The sequence below is a fragment of the Micrasema longulum genome, unplaced genomic scaffold (genome assembly GCF_059751315.1).
Source record: "Micrasema longulum isolate JH-2025_06_02 unplaced genomic scaffold, ASM5975131v1 h1tg000576l, whole genome shotgun sequence".
Classification (NCBI taxonomy): Eukaryota; Metazoa; Arthropoda; class Insecta; order Trichoptera; family Brachycentridae; genus Micrasema; species Micrasema longulum.
In genome coordinates this window covers 667334-686453 of record NW_028277772.1, presented here as the reverse complement: position 1 = coordinate 686453, position 19120 = coordinate 667334, and the positions used below count along the sequence as shown (strand labels likewise).

At 29.5% G+C, this 19120-nt stretch overlaps 1 protein-coding gene across 1 annotated transcript in view; it reads right to left on the bottom strand.

Annotated features, from left to right (window-relative positions):
• The window catches only part of LOC148280485 (metabotropic glutamate receptor 5-like), a 113176-nt gene extending 94303 nt beyond the window's left edge, over positions 1-18873 (bottom strand). The window contains exons 1-2 of the mRNA XM_088228321.1: positions 18424-18873; positions 4913-5005 (exon numbers count right to left, since the gene is read on the bottom strand). Coding sequence (XP_088084447.1) covers positions 4913-5005; positions 18424-18873 — 543 coding nt within the window. The remainder of the gene's footprint in view (positions 1-4912; positions 5006-18423) is intronic.
• Positions 18874-19120: the final 247 nt, after the last annotated feature.

Sequence of the window (19120 nt, the reverse complement as noted above, 5' to 3'; positions counted from 1 at the left end):
GGCCTCCGTAGTGTAATGGTCAAGATGCTTGACTCACGCATGGAAGGTTCCGGGTTCGATTCCCGGTGAGAACGCAGCAAAAATTGAAATGTGATTTTTCTCAAGCCTGGGTGTTATGGGATATAAATTACCTGTAATTGGGCCTCTTGGCCTGTTGTGGTGCAAAAATAAATAAAATAAATAAAATAGATAAAATAGATAAAATAGATAAAATAGATAAAATAGATAAAATAGATAAAATAGATAAAATAGATAAAATAGACAAAATATACAAAATAAACAAAATAAACAAAATAAAGAAAATGAACAAAATGAACAAAATGAACAAAATGAACAAAATGAACAAAATGAACAAATTGAACAAAATGAACAAAATGAACAAAATGAACAAAATGAACTTTATGAACAAAATGAACAAAATGAACAAAATGAATAAAATGAACAAAATAAACAAAATAAATAAAATAAACAAAATAAACAAAACAAACAAAATAAACAAAATAAACAAAATAAATAAAATAAATAAAAATAAACAAAATAAACAAAATAAACAAAATAAACAAAATAAACAAAATAAACAAAATAAACATAATGAACAAAATGAACAAAATGAACGAAATGAACGAAATGAACAAAATGAACAAAATGAACCAAATGAACAAAATGTAGGCTCAATTACTTTTATTCTACCGGGTTTTGTCGTGACTGACATCGTCAGACAGGCGGGAGACTAAACAAATTTCTGGGCTATATACAAGTACAGGCAGAGTTGTTAATCATGATTTTGTATAATTATGGGAATAGAATAGTTCAATTTAATAATTTAAACATAAAGTAAAAACAATTGCATGAATTTAAGTACCTTTTGAAAGTATAAAATAAAAACAGATGCAAAATGTAAAATTTTATGAAGTTTTACAATAAAAATGCATTCAAATTACATGTGTTGGATATGCATAGAAATCTGTTCAGTCTTCCACCAGTCTGACGATGTCGATCACAACGAAACCCGGTCACTGGTAAAAATTATGAATAAAAGTGGCATAAAACTATATACGTATTTTTATTATCATAATTAAAACGCAGTTCCACCGAGAAATGTTAGTAGAAAAACTCAAGACTTAATAAAGTTTAATGGCAACATTAAATACAATCTACTGTATTCCAATTTACATATAAATTTATTGCGTTATTTTATTATATTTGTTTGCCTTTAAAATTGAGAAACTGGTATGCGGAATATAATTGTTTACTGTTATGAATAAAATATTAGATATTTATTTAATTTTCAGAAAATATGTATAAGTATAACCGAAGCAGTACCGATAACCATAGAACTAACTATGGTTTTCATATCCAGAATTCTTATTTCTACAAACAAAACAGTCTTGATTTCTTTAATAACAAGTTGTCTTCTTTCATACGATCTTCTTCTTTTTCTTCTTCTTCAGCCTTCTGATCTCCACAGCTAGATATAGGTTTCAATCAAGCCAATTTTTACCCCCTTCAACAGCTATGTCGTCGGACCATATTTTTTGAGGTCTTCGGACGCCTCGCTTATTCTCCCAAGGTCTCCATCTTAGGTCCATCTTGTGGGGTCTTGTCTCGCAACATGCCCTGTGCATTGCCACTTAGTCCTGCAACGCGATCCACAATATCCGTTATTCTGGTTCTGTTTCTAATTTCTTCATTTCTTATTTTATTTTTTTGGCTTATACCAATCACGGATCTTTCCACGGATCGCTGTGCGCATTTGAATTTTTCTACATTTCTTTGTGTGAGGGCCATGGTGTTTAATGCATATGTCTATACGGTCACTGAATCAAATTCAATTATAAACACCTCTCTCCCGCTTCCACTCCCACCAAGTCCAATATATACCATTGTCCCTTTCTACTTTCTTTTATAATTATTATATGTATACATAAATATGTCCTTAAAAATGCACATTGGGCGTAAATATAAATAAGTAAGTAAGTACCAAATAATTATAAAAACTTTAAAATTACATACGCATTTTACATAGCGGATAAGTTTGCAACGAGAGATTGTGGAAGTATTTTAAAGGAAATGAGATTTGGGAAGTTTCTTATTCCGGGTCTTTTAACATGATTTATAGTTTTTGGTATATTTAACGTTCAATGGGGCAGCACGTGATTTATTTTTATGTGTACACTACTCTGTTCTCGAAGAAAACGTTACAAGAATCATAATAATGTACCGGGGGCAGTTTTTCTAAAACTTCTTCCCTTGCGGCGTTTCCCTTTAAAGTGAATATTCGCACAACTGCACAAGGGTGGGTAAGGGTTAAAAAATGAATAAGAGGAATGAATCATTGATTATACAAACGTATCTTAAGTTTTAAAAGCGACTAAATAATGTAAAAAAAAAACTTTTTTTTTCTTCTTTCAGTGTAAGAGTACATTGCTTCTTTTTCTCCTTTGTCTTCTTGTAGATCTGACGATCTGTTCTACTTAGAATAATCAGTCACCCGTAATGAGGCCCAACTATCCTTCCATCGCTTAGGGGGTCTTCCGGAAGGTTATTCTTTGGCTGCTATCAACACCAGTCTATTGCTGCTCATTCTATATATATGGTCTCTCCAGAATCCTCTACAGAATCTGCTCCAGTGCACTATATCTTAGATTTCGCACGTACCCCGTGTAAAGTATTCGATCCGAGGACCCTCATCTCTGCAGGTCCTTCGTTCTCGTGGTGTCCGCTCGTGTTTCTACGGAATATGTTAAGATAGGTCTCACACATGTCATATTTGCTATCGATCCGTATATTTATATTTTTCCATATCATCAATTTTAAACATCCTGACACTTGAGAGGCATTGTTGACTTGATCTTGGACTTCGTTGTACAAATCATTATGGCTGGATATATTAATTCCTAAATAACTGAAGATTGCGACTTGTTCTATTGATTCATTGTCAATAATCAGGTTACTCCTTTTAGGTTGTCTTGCTATAAACAAATTTTTTGTCTTAGAAACTGAAATAGACACATTGAACCTTTGCAATACAAGATGGAATTCGTATAACATGCGTTGTAAGTCGTCTTCAGATTCAGCCACTACTGCGGCATCATCTGCCTTACATACTGGACTGATGCCCTTGTTACCCATTACTAAATTTAGAAAACCATTGTTGGATGGGGTGTGGTGCATATCCCAATATATTAAACCCACTTAAAATAGCGCAAAGATTAATTATTTAAGTAATTTTAAAGAAACCCTCAACATTCAATACGGAAATTCTATATTAATTATTTAAATCTCATACAGCAGACACTATTTATAAAATAAATTCCATTAAACAAATTTATAAGGAAGAAAAAATAGAAGAATTTAGGATAAATAAGTCACCCAGATACCAAAATAATAAGAAAATCCCTAAATTCCACACAAGTCATCGTCAAAATTGCTTTCTCTTCAAAGGTGTCAAAAATTACAATAATATCCCAAATGAACTATAAACTTTTAAAACTAATATATCCATAAATAAATTCAAAGTAATTTTTTGAACGAGTGTACAAACTGCATCAAATTTTAATTAGTATGAATGTATTATTATTTTATTTTTTTCGTTATATATCCTATGTTTTTGTTTTTTTTTCTCATGTACTCATATATTTAAAATTATATAAACTCTAATAAATAATCAACTCTAACAGTGTAAGTCACTCTCCAAGCACAAGAGTTAGTCTTTTTTTGGAGAGTTACAGTTATAACATTTACTTGATGTATAAAAGTAGATTTGTACAGAATTTTAAAAAAAACATCTGCCATTTATAAAATTATTTAATAAATGATAAAAAATAAAATATTTAAATAAAAATAATTTTAAATCATTTTAGACCCCACGTGACAAATTTCAGATTTTGATTGAATAATTTATTGATACAGATACTAAAGATAACTGTTGTTATTTTTTAGCGTATTTTTTTCCGACAAGTTATAAATGTTCCCAAACTTTAAGGTCTTAAATTAACCATAAAAACTAAAAACCTTAAAAAACTTAAAAAATCATAAACATATTTGTATACATTGAAATTTAAATATTTTGTATGAAAATCTCTTCATAATATTTGCAATAACTTGCCGTTTTTTTTTGTTTATGTTTATGTTAATTTTTTGTGTCTGTCTTACTAGGGTTTGTAACCCCGTTCTAAGACAGTCAAAAATATAATATTTTACTAGTAAGAACACAATATGTACTATTTTTAATATAGTACAGTATAATATTGCGGTATGGGGAGGAAAACGAGCAAAAAGGTAACACGGGAGATGTGATCAAAGGGGAATTCCCGGGCAGTTGGTTGCGTTTGCTTAAATTGAAAAGGGACGCACTCGTAATCATTTCAAAAAGAACGTGACGCGCCAATAGGCGATGGCATATCATGGAGCGTATCGCGAATCGCGACAATATATCGTTTGTCAGATGGCAGAAGGGACCATCTGTAATTTTCAAAAATGTTAAGGTGAGCGGAAAAACGTCTCAATTTCAAGACCTTAATCCACAAACTAAAATATTTTAGTGTTGCTTTTCAATAATAAATTACCATTCTAAATGACTCTTATTTTTTTTTTTTTTTCATGCGTGTATTTACTTAAATATTAATTAAAACTTTTGAAAACTTAAACATAGACAAAAATACAGATGGTCCCTTCTGACATCTGACTACCGATATGTAACAACTTAAACAATAACATTTGTTGGCGATCTTTAATCTATCGCCAGCTTTTTGAGACCCTCCGTGACCAATTTCGCTAAAGAAAGCAGAACTTACAGCATTTCCACGGTTCTGGCATTGTATTTTTTTTGTTCGATGTTAAAAAATTATATTGTTTTATATAATCAATATACATATATACTAGTAAATAATATACAACGTAATATATTTACCTGCATAGCAACAGAGCTTGATCCTGGGCCAACTATTCCTATCAGGGTTCCCCTTGGTGGAGGAACACTCACACTTACGTCAGTTGACCCTTCCTGAAAAAAATGGTGAATTAAAATAACAGCATAATTTATTATTGATAAAAATTTAAATGTCTTCACCCTAACTAGGCTTTTATATGAAACAAACAACATGAGCAAACGACAGAAGAAATCTTTAGTGATACAGAAAGCTAATTAAAAATATTTAAAAATGGGTACTCTTGACCGCCAGATATTTTTAAAAATCAGTATTGTTTTGACGCCACTAAAATTTTAAAAAGATTTCAATATTTTAGATCCATATTTTATTTTTACATGTAATGTTTCTTTACCCTTTTAGTTATTTTAAGAAAACTGGGGATTTTTTTTTCTATGTTGTCAATAAATCTACATAGTTAAGTGTATTTAAAATATAAACAATTTTTATGTTAATATTAATTCATGCGTTTCATAGGAATGCCGTGAATTTTTTTTTCGTTATCATGTCAAAGAAAAAAAAAACGCGACTGCATAAATCACTAACTTTCCTCATTTATAAAAAAAGTTTCGGTTCAGTATATAATTGTATGTTTCCTTCAAGTTAAACTATAAACTTTATAGTAAAAATGTAAATATAATATAAAAAAGAGTATTAAAAACTATAGTATCTTACTGATAGAATAAAAGTACACAAAACGTTAAATAAATTACAAACCTACTGCCTTTTGATGTTGCTTAAAGGAAAATATGCTTCATAAAGACTGGATGGTTTAATTTTCCGCCTCTTCAATAAAGTGATCACTAAATATATTCAAAATATGTTTCTCTTAATAATAACGATTTATCCAAATACGACAAGAAAATGTCATAAATTCCTTTTTTAAATAGAGCTCAAATTTATACTATTAAAATTATTGTTTTATTGATGATTCTTTATATTTTTTTAAATAATTAGTTTGCTTTGATAGTAACACGTTTTGAATAAAAATATTTGGTTCACTGCTACATTATTTACTATAATTTAAGCACAACTACCAAATCATCACAAGTAAATAACTTCCTTAATTTGAATAAACGAATATACGAGTATATCAATTTTATGAAAAATTTTTTGTTCTAGAACAAAGGATATGTACGTAAAACAATTTCACAGTTACCTACGTCTCCGAGATTTTACCGTAAATGAGTCACGATTAACAATATAAAGCCTCTTGTCCACACATAATGTCTGCACAAAAAACGTGTTTACGAATATAATATGTAAATATATGTATGAATGAATATATATATATTTATATATATATATTTATATATATATATATTTATATATACATATATGTGTGTGCGAACGTGTGCACAGATATGCAATATATGTATATGGATTTGCATTACTGATTTGTCACAGTATTTTAAATAATCCCCCATCGCCTGTTTATCTGAGAGAGCTCTTCTACTATATATCACAGCATGGGCTAACTCTTCATTTTAGTAATGAGAGAACCCTTTCAATACCCATTCACCGTTTTATTTTTCTTTCCTCCTCTTTCACGGTAGTAGCGGCTCAATTACGGAATAATCTACTCACTAATGTCAGAGACACCCCTTCTTTATCTTTATTCAAATCATATTTAAAATGTCACTTCTTGAATATTTGAGTTTTCTTTTTCCCCTCCCTTTTTTCTCTCTTCTTTACCCTTTCCTCTCTTCATAATATAGTGTTGAATTTAAGTTAATTTTTATTTCTTAAAAAATATTTATGTTTATCAATATTTCGCTCTATAATGAAAATATTATAATATCCTGACAATATGTTCATATACCACTGATTTTCTCAAATTAAACAGTTTGGGTAGGTACTAGTAGGTAGGAAGAGATTTATTTAAGGCAATATGCCCGCCCTTGTTTGTATGTATGTAATCTTTAATAACAATACATGTGCCAGCCAGGATTTGTAGACGGTACCACCTGTTTCATGTACCAATAAGTAAAACATCATATGTTAAAAATGCTTTTTTTCGTAGGACTTTTTCAATGTACAATACAAAGTTTAAAAATATAGATTACACAAACATTACTCTGTCAGATTTAAAATTTACACTAAAAATGTATTATGTAACTTAGTTGATATTATAATAATAAATATGTACATCTCCCCTCCCCTCCTTATCCTCTCTTTAAGCATTTTTGTCCTTATCCCGCCCAATTTACAGTAACTTAATATCCTTAAAATAAATATTTAAAAAATCTTTGATTATTGAGTACATGAAAATAACATTTTTTAATGTATAAATTGTATGTATTTATTTGATATGTAATATATTTTCTTTACTAACTTTGTATACTATGTGGAAATCTGTTATTAGTTCTGAGTTTATACACTTTATCTGTTTGTTTACTAAAAATATGTATGTAGAACTGTTGATTTCCCAAATAAAATAAAATATCTATAAATATCTATATCTGTATGTATATAAACTGTATATGTGGATATATAAAGTATTGAAATAAATAAATATGTTTGTTCAAGCAAATTCACAAGCATGAGTCTTTTCTAGTTGTGTCACAATAAGCTGTGTTTCTGTACTTAATAAATGTAAATTAGAAAATAAAATAACGTAATTAATTATGGTTCCTAAAAGACTAATTTATTACGTGCTATGTAAATTACGGCAAACAAGGCGTCACCGTGTTGGGAGTTGGGAGCTTTGACCGCCAACGCGAACAGTTGCAATGGCAATTTTTATTCTTGGAACAAAGTATTGTAATACTACGACTGATGTATGAGTAAAATATGCTTTACTATAAAGTGTAATTATAATGTATAATATTACATGCATTGGGGGCACACATATTACAGTTAACCTCCACCCACGAGTACAAAATTTCGTCTTATTCATTATTTCTGTGACTTGGATCTATCAGGTCTAATGTCGTAAATCGTAATATTAGAGCAAAGTAATAATTTATCGATTTCGTAGCGTTTTAATGAACTATTTGGCGTCTTTGAAAACAACCATGAATAAAAAATATTTCAACACAGACATGTGTATAAGATAATTCAAAATACAAGTTTTTTTAATTGGCGTTTCGACCCTCTGCAAAATAGTAGCCAGAAAAATATGAAATCTGACATTGACCCTTCTAGATAAAAAGCCAAAGATTTATTTAGTAAGTTTTAATCTTAAGAACTAACTTAATTAATGGCAACCACTTTTTTTTTTACTTAATTTTTGTAAACGTTGGTAGTCTTTATTCTCGTTCATGAAATCATCATCTATATATACACAATTCCTCTGTACGTGTGATGTCACCGTACTCTTCCTAAACGGCTTAACTGATTTACGTGTGGTTTTCAGAGAAATATAGATCTTTTTGCTGTGCGTGTTCGTAAATATTAAAATCTTCAATCGAATATGTAAAAAAGGAGTTAGGAGCATATATGTTTTATTCATCGATCGTGGATATCAATCAGATTCTTTTCTTAAATTCCTTATAATTTCTACCCATTTATTTATTTTGATCGGATTTTTGGTAATACTTAAATAATATTAAATTCAAAATATTAATTTAAATCGTGTTTCTATATAAGTACACCCCCTGTTGGCGAGAAGACCGTAGTTTGACGTTTGCAAAAAGAGTGCCATATTTAAAAACATATTTATTTTATGTTTTAGAATTCAACCATAAACAAGTACCTTGGTACCTACTCAATTTCAATGTTATTTGAAAATCAACATTTTTAGTTTTGGAATTTAATCACAAACAAGTACCTAGGTACACCTACTTATCAATAAAATGTCTTTTTTCAAGGTAATAAATAGCAAGCAAGCCAGTTTTCGGGTAGGACAACGTCTGTCGGGTCCGCTAGTTAATATATAAATCAGACTCCACGGACTTGGCAATAGTTATTCCCACGTATCGGATATATTTAATGTAGGGTTTCGTTTCTATAGAACAAACTTTTTGATTTTTTTCAAAGATGGTGAATATTAATTAAACCTTTCGTTTAATTATGATATGAAACGGTATCTTTATGAATATCTTGTTATATTAATCGTTGAAAATATTTTTTATTTAATTTGATTTTTACATTTAAATTTTAATTGTTTTCAACTTTTACTGAACGTGTTATATATTTTTTACGTTTAATTTTTGTACCTTAATCTTTTTAAAAAACAATTCGTTATGTTTTGTACAAAGCAATTTCACCGTATATGTTAAAAAATAAAATAAAATGAAAATAAATATATATTTTACTTTATTTTATTAACATAAACAGCTAAATTTCCTTTTACCAAAATCATAATATAAATGTATTTGGTATGGTTATTATTAAAAAAAAAAACGTACATTACTTCATACTAAAAATTTAGAAACAAAAATTAAACCTAAAAATTACACAACGCAGTAGACGTATAAAACAATTTTAAAAAATAAAAAAATCAAATAAAATAATAAAATACTTTAAATAATAAATATGACAAGAAAATTATAAAGCACTGCGTCATATAACAATTATACTAAAGGTTTAATTACCATTCACCGTATTTGAAAAAGTTCAATAGGCTTGATCTATAAGAACAATATCTTAAAATATCCGAAACGTAGGAATAACGTGGGAGTGTTGTCAAGTTACGGAAGGTGTTGACCTCGCTCTTTCATGACATTGGTCGTAGGGAGTCAGAAAAGTTGATGCATGCCACGGGTTGGAGAACCTTACTGGATGTCAAAAATAAAATATAAAAAATAAAGAATAATTTAAAAAATATATATTTATAGATGACAACCATGAAGTTTCGCATAAATAAATTGTCTATGTTTTTATGAATGTATGTATGTGTATGCGCATGGGTGTATGTACGTGTGTGTGTATGTACATGTGTATATATGTGTATATTTATATATACATGTGTGTATATATGTGTATGTCTGTATGTATATGAATCAAAATGTGTATCCGAATAAGTTTATATTTTGTTTGTCTGTGCTCTATATTAATTTGTTAAGTATTATAATATATTAAAATGTAATTGCCTAGCTTGGAACGGGGTATGTACCCTTGTTAGCTGGACAAAGTGAATATGGAATTGTATTTTGATAAAGAGTGTGAATAAATAAATAAATAAATAAAAAATAAAAAAATAAAAAAAAATTTTAAAAAAACTATTGCTGAGTTCTTGAAGTCTTCCTTATATCAAATAAATAAAATTTTTTTAATCAATACTTCCATTTATCAAATAAATCAAATGACCGCCTTCTCCTGACGAGTTTTCTGTGGTTTCCTCGTCACTAGAGCAAATGGGGAGAAGCTCCTAAAACAAGCCACAACCGAAACATCCCACCTTTACATATTTTTATTATTACATATTATTAACATATTGTGTCAACGAAATAAAGTTTTTTGTTCAAGTTAATTGAAAAGAATATTATTTTTCGTAGTAAACAAATGAATAACTATCCCTGTAAAGTAAATATAAACCTTTTACATTATAAGCAAGGTAAAAAAATGCAACTCCAATATAAAAAAACTAATGATGAATAATTTTGAAGTAGTGGACTCATAAAATTATTCATTTATTGGATATGTAAAAATCTATTCTAAAACTTTTGTTTTTGTAAAAGGTAAATCAAGCAAAATAAACTTGTAAAATGTGTTTCACTGGACGGGTTTTTTCAATACGGAGTACGTTATTAATTGAACCACATAATGGTATTCTCACGATATATTTAATAAATAAATAATGACATGTCATAACCTTTATCAATTTAACTCATTCCCCAATAATTACTTCATCTCGGTTGAGATATTGGTCTATGGAAATAAATATATGATACACTATTAGTTTTCTTGTGTACCTACATTTCTTTAGGAAACAAGGTCTAACAAAATTTGTTTTTTTTATCTTGAACTTTGTATTAAGATTTAAATATCAGTTCTATCTGCATCAAAATTTCAAAGAAGAACGAAATCAATCCTTAATATCATTAAGTTTATTAAGATAATATTAATAAAAAAATACTAGATAAAATAATATCTTAATTTTAAACTTTCATGTATAAAAAAAATATGAATCTGCAGAGAACCTTGTTTCACCAATGCAACGAGATGTGAATGAAAGGTAATAATACAAAAGGTTACAGGGAGAGGCGGTATGCCTTTTTTTCATACAAATATATTATCTTATTTTCTCCATGAATTATGGCTCTTGAACAGTGTTTTTTTTACATCCTATAAATTTTTACCATTGTCGTGTCTTTATTGATTTTCTTTTTTAGTTAACTGTTTCTTACGGGAGCTAAGACCACCCAAAAACCTAAAAAGGGCCCAGTTTTATCTTCTGTCTTCTAACGTACAGTATATATATATAATAAATCATTTTGAAATTAAATCAAAAAGGAAAAGGTGGCAACACAGAGAATTTCATTCTAATACTTTTTGTTTGAAAAAAAAACTATTTGGTTCAGTTTTGGAGTGCGGAAAATGGGACAGACAAACGTCGATTTTCTTGATTTTTAGTCCGACGTGCTCTTCCAATATTGGGGAGGCATTTGCGAGAGAACGACAGAAAAACAATGTTCGGTACTTGTTCACCAAATTTCCAGACACCCCCTATCGTCCTGAAAACACCAAATAAGTTTTACGATAGCTTTTCGCTGAACACTATTTTATGCTCAAGAGTTAAAATAAATGGCGGGGGTTGCATTTATTCTACTTAAGACAGCGGATGTCGCTTGAATATTTGAATTCGGGGTCGTAAATGTAGGTGCGCAGGTTGAACTCAGCGGAAATAAACATAATGTTTCTTGAATTCTGACTGTATTGAACGAACAATACGACCACATGTCTGAAATAAAATTCTTGGCTTATTTTACTTTATTCCAACCATAAGCAGCAAATGAAAAGGGAACGTTTTTTACAAGAAATCTGAATCGTATCTCGGTTGGTATTATTGAGCACTGAAAATTCTTAAGTTGGTATTGCATGGGTCAGAAAATGAAAAAAGATATTTTTCAAGATTTGACCCAATGAATATTGTGTCGAGTAATACACACATTGAGTGAAATCTGTGGTCGAATTCAGACAAATTGGAATACGTTGGTATTGCATGGGTCAGAAAATGGTCAAATATGTTTTCAAGATTTGACCCAAAGAATATTGTGTCGAGTAATACACACATTGGGTGAAATCTGTGTTCGAGTTCAGACAAATTGGAATACGTCAAAATATACACAGAACTAAGAGCTCCGTGCGCATCTCACGCCTATGATACGGTTAACTGTCAATTTAAATTGTCAACGCGTACGTGTTGTTGCTCGTGTCACTTGATTTTTCTTCCGTTTTATTTGTTTCAGTGCGCTTTTTCCCATTTGTCTTTATTCCCTCGAAATGTTGTTTTTCAATAAGGTTTACCTTAAATAATATTTAAGAAACACGGTGTTGATTGTTTATCGCAGAAAAGTATATTGTTAGTCTTAAAGATGGCGCGTTTTGTCAACTGTAAAACTGCCCGTTATCTGTCATGGCATCAAAAACATCTACGCACTGCGTATGCTTACGGGCAATCAATCTTAGAAACTGTCCCGTGTATAGCAGCAAATTAAATAGCTCAATAGTTATTGTACAATAAACTGCACATGATTTTGTACCATTTTCTGACCCATGAAATGTACAAAATTTAAGTTGCTTTACAAGTCGAAATACATTTATTTATTATAAATAAATATGTACAAACAAGACAAGTAACCAAGGTTTGTTTATTAGTAATCGTATTTATGTAACATAAATGATCAAGATACGCTGCGATTGGTTCACCAATTCAGTGCCCTATGCACCATTATGTGCGAAAAGAGAATGATGATTTATGTAAAGCTAATGAAACTCATTCCTTATAAATGACTTATTATGAAGATTGATCGTATTCAATGAACGAGTGAAAATTGTAGCATACCTTTATGGACAATGACAATTGACGAGCCTCTACGATTACATGAAATAAATGATTACCTCAAACAAATCATTACCAATTTATGTATACGCTAGGCAAAGTGATCGATAGTACTTACAATTCCAGTATTATTTGTATCAAAACACATTAATCATCCATTTTCTCATTATTTTTAATACGGGTAATATTTAAAATAGGCATGATCGTCTTTTTCGGATTATTTCTCAATAAATTTAGTAAGCAAAATAATTTTTAAAAACTTAATAGTATGTATTTCATAAAGAAAACGGTCAGAGAATACGTTCATTGGGCTTTGGGAAAGAAGACACAAATACTCACAAATAAGTGATGTTTTATCCTATTTATTTCTTATTTTATTGAGGTAACTTTATCAATTTAAGTTTTTTGAACTTACAATTTATTAACACATTACAACAGAGATGAAGAACATTTAAGAGAAGGTAATAGAGAAGTCTAGGCATCTACAGGGCTTATGACTTGTCAATGGCTGGTTTAAGTGGCCACTTTACACACTGTGTAACATTCACCATTCTGCCTATATTTAAACATCTATATTTCTTCAATTCTTCAAGTATAGAAATTGAAAAAATAACATTTTCAGGCGTTGCCTAGTATGTAGGTGAAATAATTCAATTAGATGAATCTCACCAGCATAAATAAAGGTTTCAGCTCTTTAACTTCACAAACATCAACAGATGGAAGAATTGAAGAAATATAGATGTTTAAATATAGGCAGAATGGTGAATGTTACACAGTGTGTAAAGTGGCCACTTAAACCAGTCATTGACAGGTCATAAGCCCTGTAGATGCCTAGACTTCTATATCACCTTCTCTTAAATATTCTTCATCTCTGTTGTAATGTGTTAATGTAGGCAGCTCCACAGAGAGTTGAATCCAGTCCTTGTTTACAAAAATTTGGACAAACTCAAAATATTGTTGTTACAATTTATTTATAAAAAAATATTTAATATGAATAATTAATTATTAAATATTATTCGATTTCAACTATTTATCGGCAATTCTTGATGGAATTCCATAGTAATTATATGATAACAAACATATATTTAAATCAATATTAGCGTATTTCAATCAAGTGACCCCTAAAGTCAACACGACAAGTTAATTTTTTATAATTCATTGCCCAAAAAAAAATATGTTCAAAAACTCGTTTATTTATCGTAGCTGCTCCAAATTTAATTTACTTTGCCCCCATTTAGATATTTTTAATACAACATTTTGTGACTTCAAAAAAAACTTTTTGGAAATGTAAAATGAAACATTTGTCAGTGTGTTTAGTTTAGGTTTATTTTATTATAATATCAAAATTTTGAATTGGTCAACTTTATTATGAAAATCCCTCTCCTCTACTCCTCTACTCCTCTACTCCTCCACTCTATTTCCTCATCCCTTAACCTTCTTACGAGCTCTTTTTTTTTTTCATATAATATATTATTTTTCTCTTCACATACATGTTAATGTTCTCTCATTATATTTGTGAAAAACTTTAACTAGATGTGTGTACTATTTTTTATATTTTGTATTCTTATATAACAACTGTTGTTTTTCCTTAAATAATAAATAAAAATAATATAAATAAGTTACTGTACAATATTTACCAGCCTGAAGATGGCATCAGCGAAAGCGCTAATTGGTCAAATCAATATGAAAAATAAAATGGAATTGCACCAAGTATTTTTAATTTGTAACTTATATTTAAATGAAAATGACTATTGACTAGACTATGTAGACTTTGTTTATCATATAACCAAATAAAATATTTATGTAAAAAAAATATATTTTTACATAAATATTAAATATAAGTTATACACCTCCTCAAGAGAGCTGGTGTTTTAAACTTTCAGCATCATAAAACCTCTATCCATACACGATTGTGAATAGGGAACTAAATTCTTAAATCAAATGCAGTGTATACAGATTATATATTCCGTATTATAAAGGTAAAGTGATCAGCCTTACGGTTCAGGTCAAGGAACTTGAAGTATCTCAGCGTCTTTTAAATCAATATTTCATGTCAACTTTCCCAGGAATCGAACCCAGTACCTGACTCAGGATTTTTACCTGAGAGCAGCTATCGAGTCGAAAACACTCGTCCAGGGTTCTAGTTTCATTTCACAGACATAACTTTATTCCTCATCCACCTGGACACATATAATTATACCATTCATTTTTTTTATTTTATAAGAATCTTGTTTACATGGGCATAACTCAGTAAAGCTATCAGTACTTGTCAGCGAAGGAAAGCCATCTTGTTAACTGCTCTAAATCTCATACTCTGCATTGGGTAAAGCTGGTTATATGTCAAGGAATACTGTTGAATGCTTTTTGGGTGAAATTTAGTTTTTACTTAGAAATACAAAGTAGAAATGATGGGACTATGCTAAAGTTTACCTTTGAAAATTATATTATAACACAGCATCGACCAAAAAATAATCATCTTAACAACGAAATGTTTTATGACTTTTTTGGACTTTGATATTACGTAAAGCTTTTTATTTCATTTTTGTGGTATAACTTAGCTCTATGCAATTAGCTAATTTTGATGAGTCAAAGGCCAACAAAAATTGCCAAATATTTTATACACTGTTGTATTATGATTTCTCATTGGATTATTAGTAAATAACATCATATCGGCGCGACGGCAGCTATCAAATCTTTTTTTTGCTAGGTTTACAGAAGAGCAAAAACAAAGCTTGATATTTTATATTTTTAAATTTAAGAAGCTTTCAGATACTGCAGAATTGCAAACAAATTGCTTATTTTATTTCAATAGACACATGTTTGGCATTTCTACCTACTTTTATGTAAAATTTTATGTTTATTTATGGATATCAATAAAGCATAATATAATTCGATACTTTTGGGCCTATAAAATAAATACAATTTGAAAAAATAAATAAAATGATTGAAATTATATTAGTATTAACGTGTTTTTATGAAGGGTAGTCTTCACTCAAAGTTGTCAAAATATTGTTTGTGGAAACAATGCAACAAATATCGCATTGAAAATATTTTGAATTTGTCCAAACTCTTGTAAAGAAGGACTGGATTATTTAAATGCCTAGTTCATTGTCACTGTTGAAATATGTAATTATATTGTTGATTTTTTTATAAATTGTGTTTATATTTCAAAAACCGTAACATTTTTCAGCTGATGCTGACGTGAAAAAAAACACGTGAACTACCTGTCGAAAGCATTATAAAATTACTAATTCCGTTAGCAATGTAATAAGAACATCTACTGAATTTAAAAACGAAGTCATTTTGGCATAGACATTCGACTAATAACTTAAGCATTTAAAAGCACCTACATAGCCTCAAATATCATGAAAATCTGGGATGTGAATTAAAAGAGAAGCAATGTTTTTTGACATCGTTATTCATTTGAACGCACCGTTAGTAAGTAACTTGTCAAAGGGGTTGTTTAATTTACAAAATAAACAGTTTCTAGAGGCCTTATTTCTACTTGATACATTTAAGTCAAAGACTTTTCTCTGATTTGTTGGTATTTATTTAGTTTGTATTTGACCGCTGTCAGTACGTTATGTACTCTATCCCCCACCATAGAATTACGGTGTATGTGTTACCTTTAGAGGATAATATGAGAGTGATAGGAAATTTAATAATGTCCCCGTAAAAGGCTGACTGACTCTGGGATGTCAAAATCTATTGGATTAAAGACTTTCTGAAATGTTTCACATTGATGATATTATCCCCTTTCTTACATTTTGTCGTAAAGTAGTCTCGTGGTCAGGTCATTTTGAATTTTTTAAAAAAATCAAGAAGTTAAGTGGTTTTTTTTATTTGTTTACAGTCTATCAAACTAAGCCATATTTGAAAAAAATATTTTATATGTATCGTATTATCAGCACTACGATTTTTTCAATTTTGTGATTTTGAAATTACTCCGCCTGTGACGTCACAAGTTATCTATTATTTTGATTTATTTGACACTTTATATACATATACAATATATATACATATAAGGGCGGGCATATTGCCTTAAGGCAATTTCTTCCTATCTACCTAAACCGTACAGTTTGAGAAAATTATAAATACATGGACATATTGAATCTTATAATTTTATACAAAAATTAAAAACAAAGATTAACAAAATATAAATATATAAGTGAAAAATTAACTCTTAATATGAAGAGAGGAGAGGGGAGAGGGGATGAGTTATCTACGGTGGGTTGTCCTGATTGGTGGGTTGGCTTCTAAGTAACCGGAAATATATCACAAAACTCATTGTTCATTGGTGATTGGTTGATTTCGGAGAACTAGTGACGTCGTTTAACGCAATGAAATTTTATTAAAATCATTTTCATTATTTTTTTCATACATATTTTGAGAAATTTTGCAGTACAATTAAAGGCTCTAATTTTTGGCGCGCGTAAGAAAAAATATTTTATATTGAATTTCCCGTTGCACTGAATATCGTCATCATTTATTTAATTAAGATTTACCCTAATTTATTTTATATATACGCAATCATTATAAAATTCATGTTTTAATTGTTTTTTTACTAATAAAGAACGTATTCCGATAGCTAAAAACCAAAGATATAAGAATTCAATTTTCACTGGCAAAAACCTATAGTGCTATTCTCAAAAATGATATATGATTTATTATTATACGGAGTTTCATTTCTATTATGCTCATATATTTTGTTAAATATTGTGAGCACTATTCAATTGTAATTTTAGTAATTAATTTTGTTATTTTAGATTGTTTTATTAACTAAACAAATTAATTTGTTACTCTACAGGAAAAACTTATCGTGTTTTCCTAAAAATACAATGATTCATAAACTGTATTGAAAAAATCTGACAAGTTGCCGTGTTTACCTATAAATATGTAAGGGAACATTCATAAATGTATAGCCTAAAATTCAAAGCTTTTTTTTTTACAAATCGTTGAACGTATTTAAAAAAAAAATATTTATGAATTCCTGTGAATTTAATAAATTTTGGTATCTTTTAACTTTATTTAACTTTTATACTTAATAAAATATTTTATTAAATTATTTAATGAACAATGAGTCTTAAACTTATAACGAATCTAAATGTTCATGCAACGTGTGGTATTATCGTAAAATGTATGTTTATTCTATGAAATTAGTTTAATTTTAATTAATTACATTAAAAACTTGTCTTAAATAAAATTTAATAGGACCAATAGAATTCGTTCCACAAACCAGCCAGAGGTAGGCTGTCAAACTAAAAAAAAACTAATTTTTCGGTGTAATATCGAGTACCAACATAAGCATAATAAAATGGATACGAATATAGAGAAACCATAAAATAAATATATTATTTGAAATGTTATTTCAATAATTTCTTTACTTAAACTTTTTTTTTATTCAATATTATTTGGATTAATAATACATAATAAATGTATGACTAAGTATTATTTTGTGCGTGTTTTATGTAAAAGTATTTAATGATGTAAATACCTTTAATTGAATAAGTTAATGAAAAATTCTAAATACTCTGAAATTGTACCTACCTTTAACATTCCTTCTCCGGGGCAAGTAATCGTCTGCTCTTTCGGCGGAGTGATGGAGTCTCTTATCAGCTCCAAGGTCTGCTGAAGAGCGACAGGAGCATACCAACACGAATCCCTGATTTCCGCACCCAGGGTTATATTAGGAAGGAGATTCGGGTCACTGTTGATTCTATCAAGGATTTGGAACGTTACTTCCGTCCGCTGAATCCCGTAGGCCTCTCTGATCTCCCCACACTCCAGGAAGTGAGGAGTTCCAGACTTCTTCTGCCTCGGCTGGTGATGGATGGAATAGAGAGCCCCGATGATGAAGTCTCCCCTGTAGAGAGCCGATGTTCTCTCGAGACGCTCTGCATTCTGTTGGGTCGACGGTTTAAAGTAGGAGATGATGAAGAAAGAAAGGAGGCAACATTTGAGCAGCGAAGTTGTTGGCTGATTGCTCCTTTCCACCATGTTCACAAAATCATATTATTTGATCATCTAACAGGTAAACAATGTGTTTGTAGGTTTCAGTGACACTTTAACACTCATTTTTATTTACGTTTTTTACCAGAGCACATTTTGCTTTTATTCTTAGTAATTTTCAATACTTCACAAAAAACATAGTATCTATTTGGGATATGATTTTATATTTTATCATGACTTTACGTAATTTAAATTTGATATTGATCATTCAAGCAAAGAATCTTAAAGAGAGCAG